General features: G+C 36.0%; 1 protein-coding gene across 5 annotated transcripts in view; it reads left to right on the top strand.

The window, feature by feature from the left end:
* LOC134527457 (U1 small nuclear ribonucleoprotein A-like) overlaps positions 1–14,380 on the top strand; it is a 120,900-nt gene extending 106,520 nt beyond the window's left edge. For all 5 annotated transcript variants that reach the window (XM_063360152.1, XM_063360149.1, XM_063360150.1 and 2 more), the window contains one exon: positions 8,790–14,380. In XM_063360152.1, the coding sequence (XP_063216222.1) occupies positions 8,790–8,822 (33 nt within the window). In that variant the 3' untranslated portion in view covers positions 8,823–14,380. The remainder of the gene's footprint in view (positions 1–8,789) is intronic.
* Positions 14,381–18,804: the final 4,424 nt, after the last annotated feature.

Genomic DNA, 18,804 nt, shown 5'->3' with positions numbered 1-18,804 from the left:
TCAGGAACACTGCGTGTGACACGAAGTCACACTAAACTCATCCGTGTTAGCAGTTCTCCGCTCCGTCAGCTCAAGGCTTGCCAAGCCCTCAAGCAGGCTTAGTTCCCGGGAGAAGTAAGTTGTTACGAGGTAGGAGCAATACAATAGCCTTCATTTTGTTTTTTCATTCATGTCTCTTCAACTTGTTCACGCATGAATTTTTTTTTTTTAAAGCCCAGCCTGAACACATTACACCCGGAATCCATCAGTAATTAGTATTAAAAATTTGAAAATAACGCACCACGTTCAATGAGTAGGCGGAAACAAGCACGCAACTATGCACAGAAAGGCCTTAGACTACAAGAATGTAAAACTATTGCGGACCCAAAACTACCGAATACCAACGCGATTCTCGGAAAGAAACGAGTCATGCTACAGGTCGCATGCTAAATATCGTCCCCTTCCCCGCATGAACTCGTCTTTGCTTGCACGGTCATTATTCACTAATTATTTTATATTTTACTGTATATAAATGTTACTCTTATACTGGTAAGCTTGTTGAGGGCGGTTTTACAAACAAACTAACTCAAACACTTTTGGCCGAAGTAGGAATTGAACGCACGAGTCCACAGATTGAACTCATGTTCGCTGATCCCAATTAACGAGTTTGTAGTTCTTCCATAAAGTCAGGAAAAACTTGACATCAGTATTCCTTGAGGCACCACTTACTTTAACCGTCAAATAGAGACCTTAAGAAAAACATGTGCGATTTAATATTTTCTCTGTGTTTCTAAGTGAACCTGTTCATGAACAGCATCTTATAAAATGGAAATGATGAAATCAAGTACTTTCATCGTGGTTTCTCTATAAATTATGTTTTCTTTGGAGAGAGAATTCACTATTTATAAGATTTCTGTAGATTGATTTGTCTTGAATATTGAGGGTTCAAATCTTAAAACCGTTAAACAGATATGCATAGTATCAACATCATAATTTTTAAGCAATTAAATGATAGCATCACCCCTTGAGGTCATGTAGTTTCACACATTACTAAGAATGTTCGATACGTAACTTTCTTCGCGTGAGGCCATAGGGCGCTTAACGTCGTCGTTAGCACTTCCTTGCTTATTTGTCAAATAACTGCAGGTTCGCAGGATTCTGTCCCATTTCCCTTTCTGAGGATGCTAGCCATTTTAAATACAACTGCCCAAAATACAGGCTCCATTTATCCTCCTGAAATGAAGAATCTTATAGGCGCTGCCAGTCTTAACGAGATCCTGCAAGCACTTGTTTTGGAAAAAGATCTAACTAGATTATAAAAAGGCCGCAAGTAACGCTGTTAATAAATCCCATAATTGTGCATAGCGGCATAAGGTTTGGAGGCAATGCCAACGACATAAATTGCAGCCAACATAACCAGTTATCAAACTATGGTGGTTTTTGACTGAAATACGAGGTTAGGGTCAAGCCAAATCTCAAGAATCCCTGCTAAGAGAATGTCACCAAAAGTTTCCTGCGAGAGAATTATTAATAAGAAAAGTGTAGCTTCTCATGCAGTCTAATTCATTTTACGTTATGATTCATATATAAAAAATTTACGCACTATCGATTACAGTTGATTTAAAGCATTTTAATTGACATACATAAATGCTGTTTTTCACTGTATGTTTGAGAGAAACCACAATAATGGACAAGAAAGATGGCTTCATAAACACAAAGAAAATTAAGCCAAAATCAGCCGATGTCTAACGTATGAATGCATAGACAGTACAGAGAAATCCGTGAAAGAAATTAGTATATAAAATATCAAGGCACAGACGAACACACTGGGCTAACAACGATGAGACAAATTTAACAAAAATAGAAAATACAGACAAACAAGAACCTTGACAACACAGCGACAAAACAGACGGACTCAACGATGATACAAAAACAAATAATCTAGACAACCAGTAACGCACAGGCGAACCAGCAATGAAACTAAACAGATATTCTGAACAACACAATGACGACGGCAAAACAAATCAGTACCGGTATTCTATTTTTTTTTTCGTGACTTACTGAAACATAATGCTTATCCATTAAGGCGAAGGTGTGTATAACTGAGTATCCAAGTCCTTTTCGTTGAATATGTGTCCAATGTGCGTCCTTTTCGTTGAATGCGATGTTTCGGGAACTGTCGTATTTTACCGTCATCAGGCACAAACAGACTGTCCAAACAAACATCACTTGCATACAGACAGTATCTGTTTTTGCATAATCATTGGGTCCACCTGTTTGGTCACTGTGTTGTCCTAGGTTGTCGTTTGTATTGTCTGTTTTTTTTTACAACTGTCTCAATGTTGTCAGCGCACTATATTCCCCTGTGCTGTCTATGCATTCATACATTTTAAATCTGCTGATTTGGGGGGGGGGGGGGGGGGTAGTGTTCGTGTATTCATACTTCTGGTCCAGTCTTGCGTTTTCTCTGTGACATGCAGTGAGAAACCATCAATAGCATTTGTCCATTTAGAAAAAAAATATTATAAATAATTCTTTCCCAATGCAAGAATAATTTAATGAACATATCCATCTTTGTATTTCGATTCTCTTGTCCTTTGTCTCAAATGACGCACAGATGCGAAAGGTCTGAGCTCACCAAACGTTTTACATTCTCTTACCACAGAATGAATTGCTATTTTTTGGTGGGACTATCGACACTTCCTACATTTTGTATTTTTCTTTCAGTTGCATCCAATGTAGGTTATCGGCAAATCGTGCCTCTTGATAGCATCCGGGACGAGCGACCAACACTCATGGCATACACTTGTTTTGGTTATTCCAGACTCTGCAGACTGTTTGGTTTACTATTATTTTCTGCTATAACTTTATTTGTTAAAGGCATAACTCTCAAACATTGTAGATCTCACTCACAAAACATGGCTGCAGTTCCGCATTATCGATTTCAGTTGATTTAATGCATTTAAATTGACATGTCATTGCTGTTTTTCACTCTTTTCCATAGAGAAACCACAAGAATGGACAAGAAAGATTACTTCATAAACACAAAGAAAAATAAGCCAAAACCAGCCGATGTCGAATGTATTAATGCATAGATAACACAGAGACGTCCATGGAAGAAATTAGTAGAAAAAATATCAAGGCACAGACAAATACAATGGGCCAACCTTGCCACAAAAACTATTTTAAACTAAATACATAACATATATTTCCCCTTAACTTAGTATACTACAAAATCTTTTAGTTTGTTTGGTAATCGTGTTACTCTCTTTGAAGTTCTAAGTGTCTCGTTATCTTATCAATGATGACAGTCATTTCCCATCCTGTATGCGAACATGTCTTCGGATTCTTCCAAACCTCGCGATGATAGTGCTGAAGGACATTCTCCAAAACCTCTGAAAGGTTCCCAGTCTTGTGCCTGAGGAGGAGGTGGTGTTTGTTCTCTGGGTGGTGATCTTGGACTTTTCTTTTTAGCTGAACAACCAGGCTTCCAAAGTACCACTACCACATCCTTACGAACTGCTTGCATTCTGTTATTCCTTTGTCTCTGGCCAACCGAATTGACTGCAACACTATTAGAATCTGCTCCACAACTTATGGCCATGCTCTTCGGAGTAACTGATCAGTGTGATGCCTATGTGATTGCCTGCCGCTTCTTGACACTACATATGTCAAGGGCCCTTCCTTTACTGTGACCAATCCCAACAGCCATTTTGTAGCCCCACAGTGATTCCTGCACAGCACTGGATCTCCAATAGCAAAACTTCTCACTGTTTCAGGGTTGTTCAAAGTTTGAAGATTCTCAAAAGCCTTAGGATGTATCTGTTCAAATTTTTTACCCAGTGACCTACCCATCAGCAGTATAGATGGTGCCTTGTTGGTCAATGTACAGGATGTTTTCCGCAAAGCAAACAGCATACGAGTCCAATCTTGTTTACCAATCACCACTCGACAGTTTCTTCAGTTTTCCTTTAATGGTTTGTACCATTCTTTTAGCCTGGCCGTTTGTAGATGGGTGAAAATGCGTTGTTCGTATTAGTCAGATCCCATTCTTTGCTAGAAATGTTTTCATTTCCTCAGACACAAACACTGTTCTATTGTCGCTTACTATACTGTGTGGTAGGCCATGCAAACTAAATATGTCTCTAAATTCTCTGATGACTGATGCAGAGGTCATAGACTGCACTTCCTGACTTCTTGCCACCTGTAATGTGCATCAACAACTATCAGGAACACTTTACCTTGAAATGGGCCAAAAAATCTATGTTTATTCTTTGCCAATGTTTTGTTTCTGAAATCCGAGCAACTTATTTCACTTTTGGGGGGTTTGTTCAATGCTGCTGACATCCCACACATTGTTCAACCATTGCTTCGATGTCAGTGTCCATTTTAGGCTACCACACATAGCTGCGAGCTAACGCCTTGGACCTGACAACTCCATCATGTACTGCATGTAGTACCTGTAACAATTGTGTTCTTAAAGATAATGGAATGATCACACAATTCCACCACAAGATTCAACCCTTGTAGACAATCAATTGAATTTTTTTACACTTAACATATAGACGAAGATCATCTTAGACATCTCTCTGTGGCCAACCCATACAAGTGTTTCGTTTAACTTGAGCCAGTGTCGGATCCTCTTCTTTATCTTGTGCTATTTTTTCTGCTCCTACTGACAAGTCTGACATTTCTTCCAGCATCAACACATCACCTACTACTGGAATTTTAAATGATTCTGACTGTATAGGCAACCGGCTTCATGCATTAGCATTACCAATTTTGGTTCCTACCTAGTGAACTAGCTAGTAGTCATACATGGCTAGCCACAAGCTCCAACGCAACAGCTGGGAAGACAATATACCTGGAGTTTACTGAGTGTGATTCAATAAGCACAGTAAGGGCTTATGACCACTCACAATAGTTAATGGTCTTGTTGTCACATACTGGCAGAAATTCGTGACTCCACACATAATAGCTAGTGCTTCTTTATCCAGAGGTGTGTGGTTTCTTTCCTTCTTATGCAAAGTTCACAATCCGAACACAATAGGTGATTTACACCCATCTTCCATTACATGGGCCAAAACTGCACCCACTCCATATTCAGAAGCATCACAGGTGAGGATGAGATGCTTTTGTGGATTATAGTTTGTCAGCACCACATCCGACTGCAACAGTTCTTTTGCATTGTGAAATGTCTCACTATGTTCATGAGTCCATTTCCAAGGGGTCACATAATCAAATAAGCAGTGCAGGGGTTCTATACAGAAGCTTTATCCTGCAGGAACCTCTCATAAAAGTTTAAAAGACCCAGAAATGACTGAAGCTCTTTTCGGGATGTCGGTTGTAGAGCCTCGTGAATCGCTTCGATCTTCTCCTCTGTTGGATGCAAACTTTCTTCATCAATTCTGTTCCCCAAAAACACCACACTGTGTACAGAAAACCTGCATTTTGACTTTTTCAGACACAGACCTGCCTCATCTATCCTTCTCAAGACCTCATGTACCCGCTGCCAGTGTTACTATTCATTTCTTCGAGTAACTAAAATATCATCTAATACCACCACCCAAACTATTTTAGCCATCATTTCCATTTGTTGCTGAAAAATTGCTGGACCACTACTAACCCCGAATGGTTAAACAGCCCCTTCATTGTATTCACTGTCAGCACCTCAGAGGTTGCCTCACCAACCGAAAGCTGCAAATATGCATTCTCAAGGTCCTACTTTGTACATGTAGTCCCACCCATTAGGATAGCAAATGCTTCCTTTATTGTAGGAAGAAGATAAACACTAGTTTTGCAAACATTACTCACAATGCATTTAGAGTCACCACAGATGTGCACTGATCCATCTGCTTTATGGATTGGTACAATGGGAGTGGCCCACAAAGAATGTGTTACAGGTTCATAAACATCTGGCTATAACTCTATAGTCACTGGAGGCCCTACATAGTGGCCTAACTCTCCATTATCAAACACTCATGGATGTTGGTTTGACATTTTACATACCTCATCTTGTGTAACTGCATGAATGCCTTGGATATATATACCTAGTGGATCAAACTAGTTTCTCCCTACAAACTCGGTCCTCACCCCTCAGCAACCAGCAGCGGCAGTTTGGCTTCAGTATTGCTTTTTTTGACCTCTGCTTCTAACGACCCTAATACTCTCAGCTTCTCCTTCGACCATGTCTGTAGCACCAGTTTTGTTTCATTCAATTGTGAGGTTTCTGGCTATAACTGCTTGAATGTATCCCAAGTAATGATAGTGTGGTCTGCAGAAGATTCAATTTCTATTAAATATGTACTTTACCATTTAAAGTGAGCTCCATTAGCACTGGAGGTTTTGGCTTCACATTTACGGTGGTTATATACTGCTTATTAATAGGTGATTCTTCTAAATCTTCTGGCTCCACACAATCAGACATAATAAAAGTTTTACTTGTGCCATCTCGACTAGGTGCCATATTATTTCCACCCACTGTCACTTTATACAATAGGTACTTACTAGACTTCTTCCACACTACCCCTTATGTCCGACAAATCACGCCCAACCATTTCAGCTGCATTGGCCATATCCATCACATCCTTAAAAGTTAACTTTGGTTTGGAAAGCAGGGCATGCTACAGCATGTTATCCCGCACACCACACACGAGGTGATCCTGTAACATCCTCTCGAGATCTGGGAAATTACAATGCACAGATAATCGCCGCAGCTCTGCCACATAGGTACCCTGAGATCGACGCGCCATCCTCTTGATACCTTCAATGGAACTTGAATGTCTCCACAATTTCACTCCATTTCGGCTCGAAATGATTCGTCAGCGAAACTTGCATATCGGTGATCGCTACTTCCAGAGTTTATTTCGACGCTATTGAACTAGTCACTAATTCGTACACTTCGGTGCCACATAATGTAAAAAAAATATGCTCGTTTTACATCATTTGTGATGTGGTTAGCCACAAAATAAAGCTGTAAGCGCTCTGAATACGTTCGCCATGTGTCTCATCGCGGAATGAATTCGCCAAAGGATTGAAAAAGCGCCATATCTTCGGTCACACCTTAACCGCAAAACTGCTGTTTATACCTACACACTGTGAGCATCTGAAATGTAGGTACAGGTTAACCTCGTCGCGATTATTATGTTCTTCATACTTCTTTATTTATTAAATACACAACTCTCAAATATTGTAGTTCTCACTCACAAAACATGACTGAAGTTCAACAAATAATTTACATAGTGCCAACCTGGCAACAATAACTATCTTAACCCAGTAAATGCCAACCTACCTACATAACATTAACATTCAAACTGTCTTCTGCTTGAGTATTTCTCTACTATATCTCTGACGATTCCTACACTTATCTTGTCATTAAGTAAGCTCTTGTACAGGTGTTAATCTCACTACACATGTGAAAATTGCCAAATGGCTCATCTGATTGTTTTTTACTTTAATATATATAGGTATATATTTCATTGATCACATTCTTTGGGGCGAAAAGTGCATCAAATGAAGTTTTAATGATGCTGAAATCTTTGTTTTCTTCACGAGTGAGAAAAAACCTTTTAATAATTTAGCGAAGACAGTCATCTCGGATGTTTGAGGCTGACTGCTGAATATTCCTGTTTGTCTCGTCTTGAGCTCAAATGGGATTCCTCGGTCCCGCCAAAATATTGTATGTTTTAATGATACATAATGTTAAAATACACTATTTGAGACTGTCACTCATCACATTATTATTATTATCCACCACACAGGTCACCTGTGCACCAAATGTGTGTCAGGTGTTGAAACTAGTGTTGCCAACAAGCCTGCTTAATTAGGCAAATTCATAGTCATGACAGACAGTATTGGATACAAATGAGGCAAATAAAAAAAACATTTATGGGGAACACATTGGTTTCATAAAATTAGCCCATTTTCCATCCCAACATTCTATAACCACCAAGCCTTATAGGAAAGGCCCTTTTTACATTTGAAAAATCTCCACAGCACTTCAAAGTATTTTAATCTTAAGATCATGTATGGCGCATAAAAGACTAATAAAGTAAAATATACATTTTAAAAAATTGTCTCTTACAAAACCACGAAAACTTTAAAACAATAGTTGTTTCTAGAGGAATGACTGCTGGACCATTGGGAGTCCAATTCGGTTCAGCTCATGGATTGGCTGTAAGGTGAGCTGATATTTTTGTTTTATAAGATCAGTTTAAGACTGATTCCTAGCTGCATCTGTCATTAAAACTGTTTCCTGCAGGGGACAGTATGTCATTTTTAAAAAAGTACTTAAATCATTGCCTTACGTGCTGCTGAACACCATGCTGTAGTATTTAACAAGGCCTCAAGGAAATGTTTCAGTTCTATAAGAATGGGTAGCAAATTAGCATAACTGCAAAGAATTAATGCTACAGCATGTACATAATATATTTCCTAAAAAATATATATATAATGAAAGCAGAATGTTCATTTGACGATATAACATTTTGTAAAGTAATTTAATCAAAACCTCTTCTCCTAGTTGTACGTAGCCCTGCTCACATGCTGGCTGCACACTGTGCTGAACATTGGAAGTCACAGAACCTTTGTTTTTCAAGAAGATATCATTTTCTTGATGTATGCCAATTGCTATAAATAATAAATTTTTAAGGCCAAAAAACATGTATACTGCTCTACTATGGCATCAGCCGCCTTGGCAGCTGATCAGCATGAACGGTGTGATGGTAAAGGGGTGTCCATGAGGTGTAGTTGAATGTGCGTGCGGCTCTGACAGCGCAAGGCTTGACGTGGTGGCTGCGTGACTGTTGCAGGGACCCCGGGGAGAAGAAAATGGACAGTCTTAATTATCCATTCCTGCAGATCAGCACCTGACACCGGCAAGCCCCAGTCAGGCGAACTGAGGCGACCACACGTCGCAACAGTCTCCTCAGCGGCGACTCAGCACAAACTTGTATCTTGCCTGTGTGCAACATCAAATACTTTAGTAACCATTTCTTTAGCTTGTTGGTTTCTTTGTTGATCTGTTAGTCTGTTACTTTGCTGGCTAAATAAAGAGTACATTTTGTTCTAAGGGTGATAAAAAATATTGAAATATAAAACTTGAACAAGAATTTGGTTTTGTAAAGGGGAAGTAAAATTAAAATTAATTTTACATGCCCTGATCCTCACGTTGAAGATTTATAATTATGTGTGGATACAAAGGGTTCATAAAATCGACTTTGTTTCAAAATTTTAATGAGAGTAATTACAAAAATGGTTTTACTTAGTTGACAGATGTGCAAAAAATTTTCAGTATAGTTGGGGTGAAGTTTGAAATATAAGAACTCTAAAATAATTGTGCAGGCTTGAAACCAAAGGTGCCCTAAGAGTTATGTTTTAGATTACTTATTTAAAATAAAGTAGTTAAATAAATATACTGTTTAAACAGTGATGCATGTTCTGAATAATTTTTAAGTTTTTTGGGTACTGAAAATAAAAATTAACAAGTATAAATATATTGTATCTGTAGATTTTCATGGCTGTTTGTGTGCAGATTCCAGTAGACAATCCTGGTAGATTTAGTTTTCAATTGACTGTGTACTACCTTAGCCACTGACACTGTAAAGCACAGTGAGTAACTGCGAGTTTTTAAACCTTTCATCTGAGAATATTGGTATCATACTCCCAGTTTTGGATAGTTAGTGTAATTTATCTATTATTCATAGCAATAAATATAAAGTTGTGTATGTTACATTAAAAGCATGCAGAAGAAAGCAGGGTTTTCATTTACAAAATTTTAACAGTATATATTATGGTAGGTACTAAAGTCTATAATTAGCTTATTGTTACATTCACAAAACTGGTGTTTTACATAATTTCTAAAAGACATACAACATTCCAAAAATGTTACATAGTACCGTAATGTATCTTAAAAAGTTGGATTCAATAAGGTAAAAATTATTTTAATATAAATAGATACATAACTTGATATTAAATGAAAAAATGTCTATAAATAACTTAAATATAAATTAGTAGTATACATAAAATTTAATTTCACGATGAGTTAAAAAAATTATCAAAAATAAGCCAAATGTAATTTGTAAAATAAATTCACACTTACCAATATTTTACCACGCAGAAGCATATCTGATTATTCATATCATGGCCTGCATTGTTGTCCTACTTTCTTCTGTAACTGCAAAATTTTAGGTGTAAGATAATTAATCAGCGTAGGGTTACAGTAATAATACCAAGCCAATGGAGCATTAGTTTAGGCCGTTCGCCTTGTTTTTTTGGTTATTGTGTGATACATTCTCCATATGTGGCTAGATATGAGGTGTATACATAAATATGTGGTATAAGAACAGTCATTCCAGTGACCACCTTTTAAAAGATGACAAAATATTGTTCACATTAGTTGTCTACATTTCTATATGTTAATAGTTACCTTTAAAGGAATGATACAGAAGACATCAAAAATAATAAATTAACCGTCAAAAATTCAAATATCACACTAACTTTCAGTGTAAAGAAAGGAGTTCAGAATTTTTTGAAAGGTGGTCATTTTAAAATCGAAAGGGACTAAGTACAGAAATGTATAATATTTCAATGGCGTAAGAAATGTACATAAATACGCGGTGGAAACCAAAGTTTAGAGTCGATGCTGTAACTATTGTTTGCCGTCGTCGGACAATCCCACGCTCGCGTGGACATAAGAGGCAAACGTTAACTTAACTACCATACTGTACCAAATACTGTAATATTGTTTGTGGCTTGTTTTTAGCCTGTTTAGCTGATAAGCTTCATGCCATCTTATGGTGTGTGAACAAAAAACATGTAGAGTTAGTTTGTCATGACGTTGCAAACTGGGAATTAAATTTCCTCTTTGTTAACATATTGTAGACTTTAAAAGCATAAAAAATTTTAAAAAAATATTTATAGAATCTTATAAGTAGATTTGCTTTATATGTAAGAATTGATGTGATATGAGTACCAAATCTTTTGGTAGATAATTATATATGATATATATTTGGGTTATACCATGGAGGCTCGATTTGATGATAAAAAATTTGTTAAGAAAATTTATTTTAAAATATGGGTAAAATAAATAGCTATATTTGAATTATTTGCTTATGATTAAACTTTACAGAATCATTTAAGTTTCTGTGTATTTTTCTATGATTTTGACAAGAGACCAGAGACCTGAGTAGACACTCGCCTCGTCACTCATATCGATCCTCCCATGGTGTGCTCATATTGTAAGAAAAGGGCGGATCTGCAGCACTGTGGGGATTGTCACAAAATGTTTGCATGTATAAAATAACACATTCATACTGTAAAAATATCTGTGAAATTGTACTTAATTTAAACAAAAGTAGATAAAGATCACGGTTACATTATTTAAGTGACACACTAACTTTTGCATAATGTTGTGTAAGTGTAGCAAACCAATGTACCGTTATCCTTCTGCAAGTGAATGTTGTCATTTTGTAAGCATTCATTTGTTGTTCTCAATATAAACTCATAATTGTTTGTTTTGTCCATGTATAAAGAGAATATATTACAACAAGCATCGCAGATACTTTTCCAATTTCATGCATTTGTTAAGTCCAGCTGTGAAACACTTACTTGTATGTACACGTGTGTTTTACTGGAAGAAGAAATTTCCCATGCAGTGCGGCAGATCTGTACTGTAAAATTTCCGTCCATTGTTTGTCTTTTTATCGAGATAGACAAAACGCAGCTCAATGCTACAGGGGTTTTGGTAGGGCAGGGAGGGGGCAATCTGCCAACTTCTCTTCACAAGAGTGCAGAAACAAACATATCAGCTTAATTAATCAAGAAAAACAATTAACTTTAAAAATATACCTGTTATGCAATCCGAACCTTTTGATTGTCGTTGTAAATGTATTTGTTTTAGGAATACAGTAGATATATTTTAAGCATGTAAACATTTTTTTAATATGCTTGTAAAATGGTTGCATGATTACAAATTACTTTTATTTTAAAAAATTAAATACTGTTTGAATGGGGCTCAAAGTGTGAGGCAGAAACAATTTTATATATTAAAAATTAATACGGTAAGACTTTCTCCACAACAATAAGTTGTAACAAAATATTTTCTATTTCTATTTTTCTGATACCTACTACTTGTAAAAATAATAAATGTCCCTGAATGTTTGTCTGTGATTAAGTTAAATTGTTGAGTGAAAATATTTAATTTCCATTATTACAAAATCAAAAATAATAAATTATAACAAAGCTTGAATAATATTTATAACCAAAAAATGTAAAATTTTACATAAACAATATAGTAGTTTCAGTTTTTTTTAATAACTTCAGGCTACATACCCTTAAATTAAAAACATTTAACTATTTCAGTCCTTAAAAAATTAGTGAAAACCAAAATTACATATTTTGGCTTCAAGTCATGTAAATTTTTATTAATTTTCATAAAAAATTATTACCTTTTAGGTATAATTTTTAAAACATATTTGAAATGAATTAACATATATAATATATTATTTAAGGATATTTATACGATATAACATTATAACAGGATCCAAATTAATACAATCTAGCCCATTTGGCAGGAACATTTAAATATAAGTTCAGTCATTTTCGTAATCTGACTAAATGATATGTGTTTGCTATGGTGCAAGAAGTATCTAATTATAAGATAAAACAGATATTACATAGGAAAAAAATGAATATTTGGATCCTATTCTAAATGTAGTCATTATACAAATTCAGATGGAAGCTATCACTATGCAGATAATTGAGAAACATGTTCCTGATTTTATAATATTAGTAAAAATTCACCTTAGCATTATTGTAATTTTGACTAGATTTATCCTTATTTATCCTTGAATTGTTTATGATAAACTTTCTTCAACTTTTTTGTTTAATTTTGTAATGCCTCAAATTATAAATAATGTAGGCAATGATGAAGTGTGTACTTTCCTGTCAGGGTAATTATAACGTAATTAATGTAATAAACTGTGGTTTGAGAAAAAATTATGTGTGAATATCAAACTGTTCTGTGCATAGGCCTCTACAAAGTTAGCTTTATATTCTTTGCCTAGAACTAATATTGTGATTTCTACGAAGCAATGGTTGCCTTATCGTGCTCGAGCTTTTAGAGGGCAACGTATCTGCGTGGGTGTGTCTATGGAAATTAAATTTTTTATTGTTTATGATTAGTAAGATTGAATATTTCTTGTAGAATATGTTTTTTAATAATTTTAATTATTATTAGGTAAATGTTATAAATAATAATTTTTATTTCATTTTTAAACTGCACAGCCAAATATGTATGTATGTTCTTTCTTCATTTGGTCTAAACTGACGATACACCCATATTTTAGTCAAGTAATTGTTCAAAGTCTTACAGTGTTTTAATTATTTATTTTTAAATTCATTTGTACTTTGTCTCAAAATGAGCAGAAATAAAGTAAATGTTGTAACAAAATTAAGAAAAATAGGAAAATATTATTTGTTAACTGATTATCTCCATAGCATCCCTGTCAATAAAAAAACAGTTGTAAATGTGCATATTATACTGGCATTTGTGTAACCAATTTGAATGAGAATAATTTTGTAATTTCACAATAGTATTTCAAAATGAACGAATGGTATGGATGGAGTTTCTTACTTTAGCAAATGTGTAAATGAACCATTGATAAACTATCATGTTGTGTTGGGGTATATAGTTATAGTTAAGGAATCTACAAAATTACTTTAAAATATGTTATTTTATAATGTGCACACTAAGTTAAAGGAGTTTGATTTCTCAAGTACCATGTCCAAGTGTATGTCATAGTTTGAGCATCACAGCTCTAAAAAATATTGTGAAAAGAAAAAAGTGTGGAATGAATGTTTGTACAAGTCTTTGAGCCCCTGCAAGTAACTTAGACCTCAGTCATTGATGTTATTATGCAGAATACATATAAATATTTGTGGTTAGTGAAATCTAGATGCAGCAGCCATAATGTGATAATTATCAATGGATGAATAAGTTTTTTGAGAGAGTAAGTAAAAGAACTAGCCATTCTCGCCTTCTCTAAGCAACCTGCATTAGGACAAAGGTTAAAAATAAAAAAAACACCACTTTCTAAACATATCATGATCTGTGCCCCTATACAAGTGACTTTCTTAAAAGTCTTAGTAAGTAATTGTTAAAAGAAACAGTGTTTGATATATATAATGATAATACAAAGAATTCTTTTTGTGAAAGCAATGAGGAAGTTTACAGAGGAATTTCCTATGATTAATGTAATTATTGCTATGTATAACTACTTATATATATTTATGGATTTCCAAGTTTGTTACCACCATGGTGAGGCATACAGCTGTTTCAAAGCAGTGTACATGTGTGTGCGTGTGCATTAAAAGAATTATAAACAAACAGAAACTTCAAAAATTATTGTGTTTTATTACCAACTATGCTATTTTTCTCCTATTTCACTGTGGAATGAAAAGTCTTTAACAAATTTCATGGCACAACAGAACTGTCACATACGAGGGAGGACCCAAAAAAAAACAATTGAGAGCCCACTGCCATTCGTAGACATAGTAGAGAGTTCTCCCGCTAGATGGGGTTAGTAGATACCTTCACTAAACAGCTGCCCAGATGGCGTTAGTTTGAAGGTTACAGTAACGTTTTATTGTAGTATTGTTTTTCTCTTACTGTTCTCGTTTTATGCCTGAGAAGTCATTAATGGCAGATTAAAAAAAAAAACATAGTGTGTGTTTGAAAATTTGTTTCCTGCTTGAAAAATTGGCAATTGAAGCTTACCAAATACTTCAACAGGTTTCAAGGAGAATGCTATGGACGCACACAACTGTTGAATATCATGCTCGTTCTAGGCACCCTTTAACATCTCGAAACGATGAAAACGTTGAAAATATCCTCCAAAAAATCAACTTGGATCGTCGTTTCACGATCGAAGAAATTTCAGAAGAGACAGGAGTGAGCTTGAGCTTGTGCCAGCGGATTTTGACTGAGGATTGGCAAATGAGACGTGATGCCGTTCAATTTGTTTCTCGCCCTCTCAAACAGGATAAAAAAAACATTCGATTGAATTTGAGCAAGGACTTGAAAAAAGAGTTTGAAAGTAATCCAAACTTTTTGACCAGTCATTACAGGTGATGAGAGTTGGTGTTAGGGGTATGACCCAGAAACCACGCAAGCGTCAATCCAGTGGAAGACTCCCAACTCCCCCAGACCAAGAACAGCAAAATGAGGTTGAATGTTAATATGATGATCATTGATGTTTTTGATGTTCATGGAACTGTGCACCGGGAATTTGTTTCCCTGGCCAGACAGTTAACCAGAACTTTTATTTGGAAGTTTTAAGACTTTTTGAGAGGATGTGCAAAGGAAACGCCCGGAACTTTGGCAATCAGGTGAATGGTTCCTTCATCACGATACCACCCCTACACACACTGCCTTACGAGTGAACCACTATTTGGCCTCTCAGGGGTGGTCTGTCGTTTCCCACCCTCTGTATTTGCCACACCTAGCCCTGTGCGACTTTTTCCTGTTTCCAAGAATGAAGGAAAACTAAAAGGAAAGCGTTTTGATGATGTGGAGGCGGTAGAAACAGCTTTGCAATGGACACTTAAGGATATCAAAGTTAAGAGTTCCAGAGATGCTTCAAAAAGTGGGGGAAAAAACTTGACAAGTGCATCGCATCTAATGGAGAGTACTTTGAAGATGAATGAAAGAATTTTGTAAAAAAAGGTAATAAATAAATTTTTTATGACAAAAATCCTTTTTCTTGGGTCCCTCCTCATATACCCTTTTCTACCATACTTGGTATAATCTTTCATCATTTCATGATAAAACATTGGCAATGTTGTCATTTCAAAGCTCAGTATTCGTAATGGCCTTTTCTATCGGTGGAGGGCATTTAAAAAAAAGCAAACAGTTGTGTGCATCTTTGAAGAAGTTTTCTACTTTTTAGAAGCCTATGGCAATAGTGATTGCAAATTTTTTCTAATAAAATAATTACCTTGTTTTATCGCATAGTCATCACACATTTTATACTAAAATCAAGTTTGAAAAGTAGGGGTGCGACGTTTATGCAAGAAAAATAAATTCTGAGGTAAAGTTATTTTTAAAAACAAAACCCATTCATGGAAAGTACATTTATTTAAAAAGTTAAGTATAAAAGAGCATGCCAAAAAATTTAAATTAATAAGTCATGCAACAAAAACCTTTCAACTTTAAATAGAAAAACAAAATCTGTGATCCGAATACGAGCCTGAACGAACGCGTAACTATCATCGTAGTACACACTTACCATGAAAGAGTGCGGGCCATCAAATGTAGTAAACTCGACACTTGACAGAGAGCGCGCGTTGCATGCAATCTGCGAGATTTTGATATTTGACTGCATGTGTGCGCTCTATACAGGAAGCAACATAACCAAACATGAATGATGCCAACTAGCGCTGGCAACATTTTTGTAAGTGGTACACCGTGGCGACGCAAACGAACAGATAAAGGTTATAATGTTTAAAAACGTCTTTAAAAGAAATTTTACACATCAGACAACTTCGAATTTCCGTTAATTAAATAAGTAAGGGGTAATGTTCGAATAATTATTAAATTTTACTTTAAAGTACATCGTTTCATACGGAAAAAAATAATCACACAAAGCGCTCCGTTTCTAATAGCGGGACCAAAAACATCATACGACGATTACGCGAGAGGTTTTTTTTTAAATCCAAATTTTGACGCCCTAAAATATAGGTGCAACGATTATGCGCGTGCAAACGATTATGCAATAAAAGAGGGTAAACTAAACAAGTGATTAAAAACCCATTAAAATTAAGATAAACTTGTTCATTACAGCAAATACAGTAACAAAGAAACACGAGCTAACAAGAATAAGTCTTTCTTGGATTCCTGTAAAGTGCTGCTTCCAAGCACAGAATAAAAAATTAACATTGATTATCAAATTCAACCATCCCATGCATGCTTAGGCTACTTGTAGTGACGTGGTGATACTCCCAACTCTGCTGTGCAACCTCACTCAGCGTGGTGTGTGAGTGGACTAGAGGATTCATCATAGCTGCTAAAATTTATTGTGTGCTGCAGGGTCTCGCGGTTCCAAGTCTCAATGGCGTAATTTTAATACTGAAAAGAAATAAAAAAATTAATAAATATAGAAATGTATAAGGAAGGTTCTTAATAAATAATTTTTTAAAATTTTTTGGATTAAATAAGTTTTATCCCGCATTGAAAGTACTATTTCTGAGCTGTTTTCAGCGTGATTTTAAGAAGTTCTAATTGAATATTTCATAAATATTTTTCATTGGAAACATAGTGTTAACCTTATAAAATAAATTTCTTTCTGTGTCTTCACTGTCGAAATTGAGATATTTGATGAAAATTATATATTTCTAAAGTAATGCACACATTGCTGGGCGAAAAAGATGATCGTCGCGCGGGAAACATGGTGGGAGGCAGAGAAGAGAAGAAGAGGTGTAGACAGCGAGAGCCCTCCCCCCTGTGGAGCTGCTAAGCTGACCCCTGCTGGGTGCAGGACTCTGCCCGAGCTTTGAATATATATACTGTATAGAAGTCGCGAGCGGATAGGATTTACTCTACGTTTTTTAGGAGCGTAAAATGAGCAGCTTGGGAACTTCACCGCTGCAGTGCGCTGCCGTAACGCCTTGTATCGTCTTAGGTTGTTATTTGCACGTTAGAGCGCAGCACTGTCGCCCGCTGTCATTCCCCCGCCCCCCTCCGTCACAATCGTCAGCGACAAAACCGGTTTGTTCATTCCCCTGATCCCCTCCTTACCGGCTGCCTTACAAACATCTGCAGGTTTCTACCCCGCACGCTCTACGGAAATAACATACCATTATAAAGTATTTGAAAACACACCTACGGGACGGTCGCTCCACGCGCCAAGCTTTGACCATCGAGATAAAATTCTAGGGTGCTAGGGAACAATATGTAACGTCACAATTCGGTCACAATAGCGGAAGTCAGCAAGCTGACTGACTGTATGTTTACATTTTTTTATTGTACATTTGTACATTTTTACTCTTTCAGCCCATGTAGCAGATTTCGGAAATATTAAATATGCTAGCATAGATGTGAAGTAGGAAGTTATTTTTTTTTTCCTTTAGTGTAAGATGTCTGTATACGGCAGTTCGTGACAATAGTTATACAACCTTTGGCGTGTGACTTCGGTTGTCACTTCCCGTTTCGTGCTGGCCGAGAATATGACGTAGTTACTGACGTGATTCGCCTGCGGCGAATTTGTGTTATTTAATTGTTATTTGATTTTCTCGCCTAATCCGGCGTAAACAATATAAATTAGCATGCCTGTATATGGTATGATGGGAAACTGGTGTTTATTTATTTTTGGTATTTCGTTGATACATGATAACGTTTGTGGGTGTTATTGACACAATAAATAGTGCATGGTAAATAAAATATCTACTAGTTGGGATTTTGTGGTGTTTATAGAAAAAACACACGGTGAATATCAAAACAAAATCGCCGCGAATCACGTGAACTCTTAAAGTTTCGTACGAATTATTTTTTATGATACGTGAATCTCCAAACATCTTACGTTATTATTTTCGTTGTTATAAACAAATGGGTCATCCCTATTACTATGTCCAACAATTACAGTAACAACTAATAATACTGCGAATGAGTGATTTAGCAGCTGTAATTTGTCATATTTGAAGTAAACCACTATCAGAAAAATTTAGATATTAAATGTCAACGCAAGCGTAGAACATATTGCAAACCACCACGCACACGTACTACTTATACAAATATATTTAGTTGAAAAACAATGGTTCACTCATGTAGCA

Source organism: Bacillus rossius, chromosome 1 (genome assembly GCF_032445375.1).
Source record: "Bacillus rossius redtenbacheri isolate Brsri chromosome 1, Brsri_v3, whole genome shotgun sequence".
Taxonomy (NCBI): domain Eukaryota; kingdom Metazoa; phylum Arthropoda; class Insecta; order Phasmatodea; family Bacillidae; genus Bacillus; species Bacillus rossius.
This window is presented reverse-complemented; position numbering and strand designations above follow the sequence as displayed.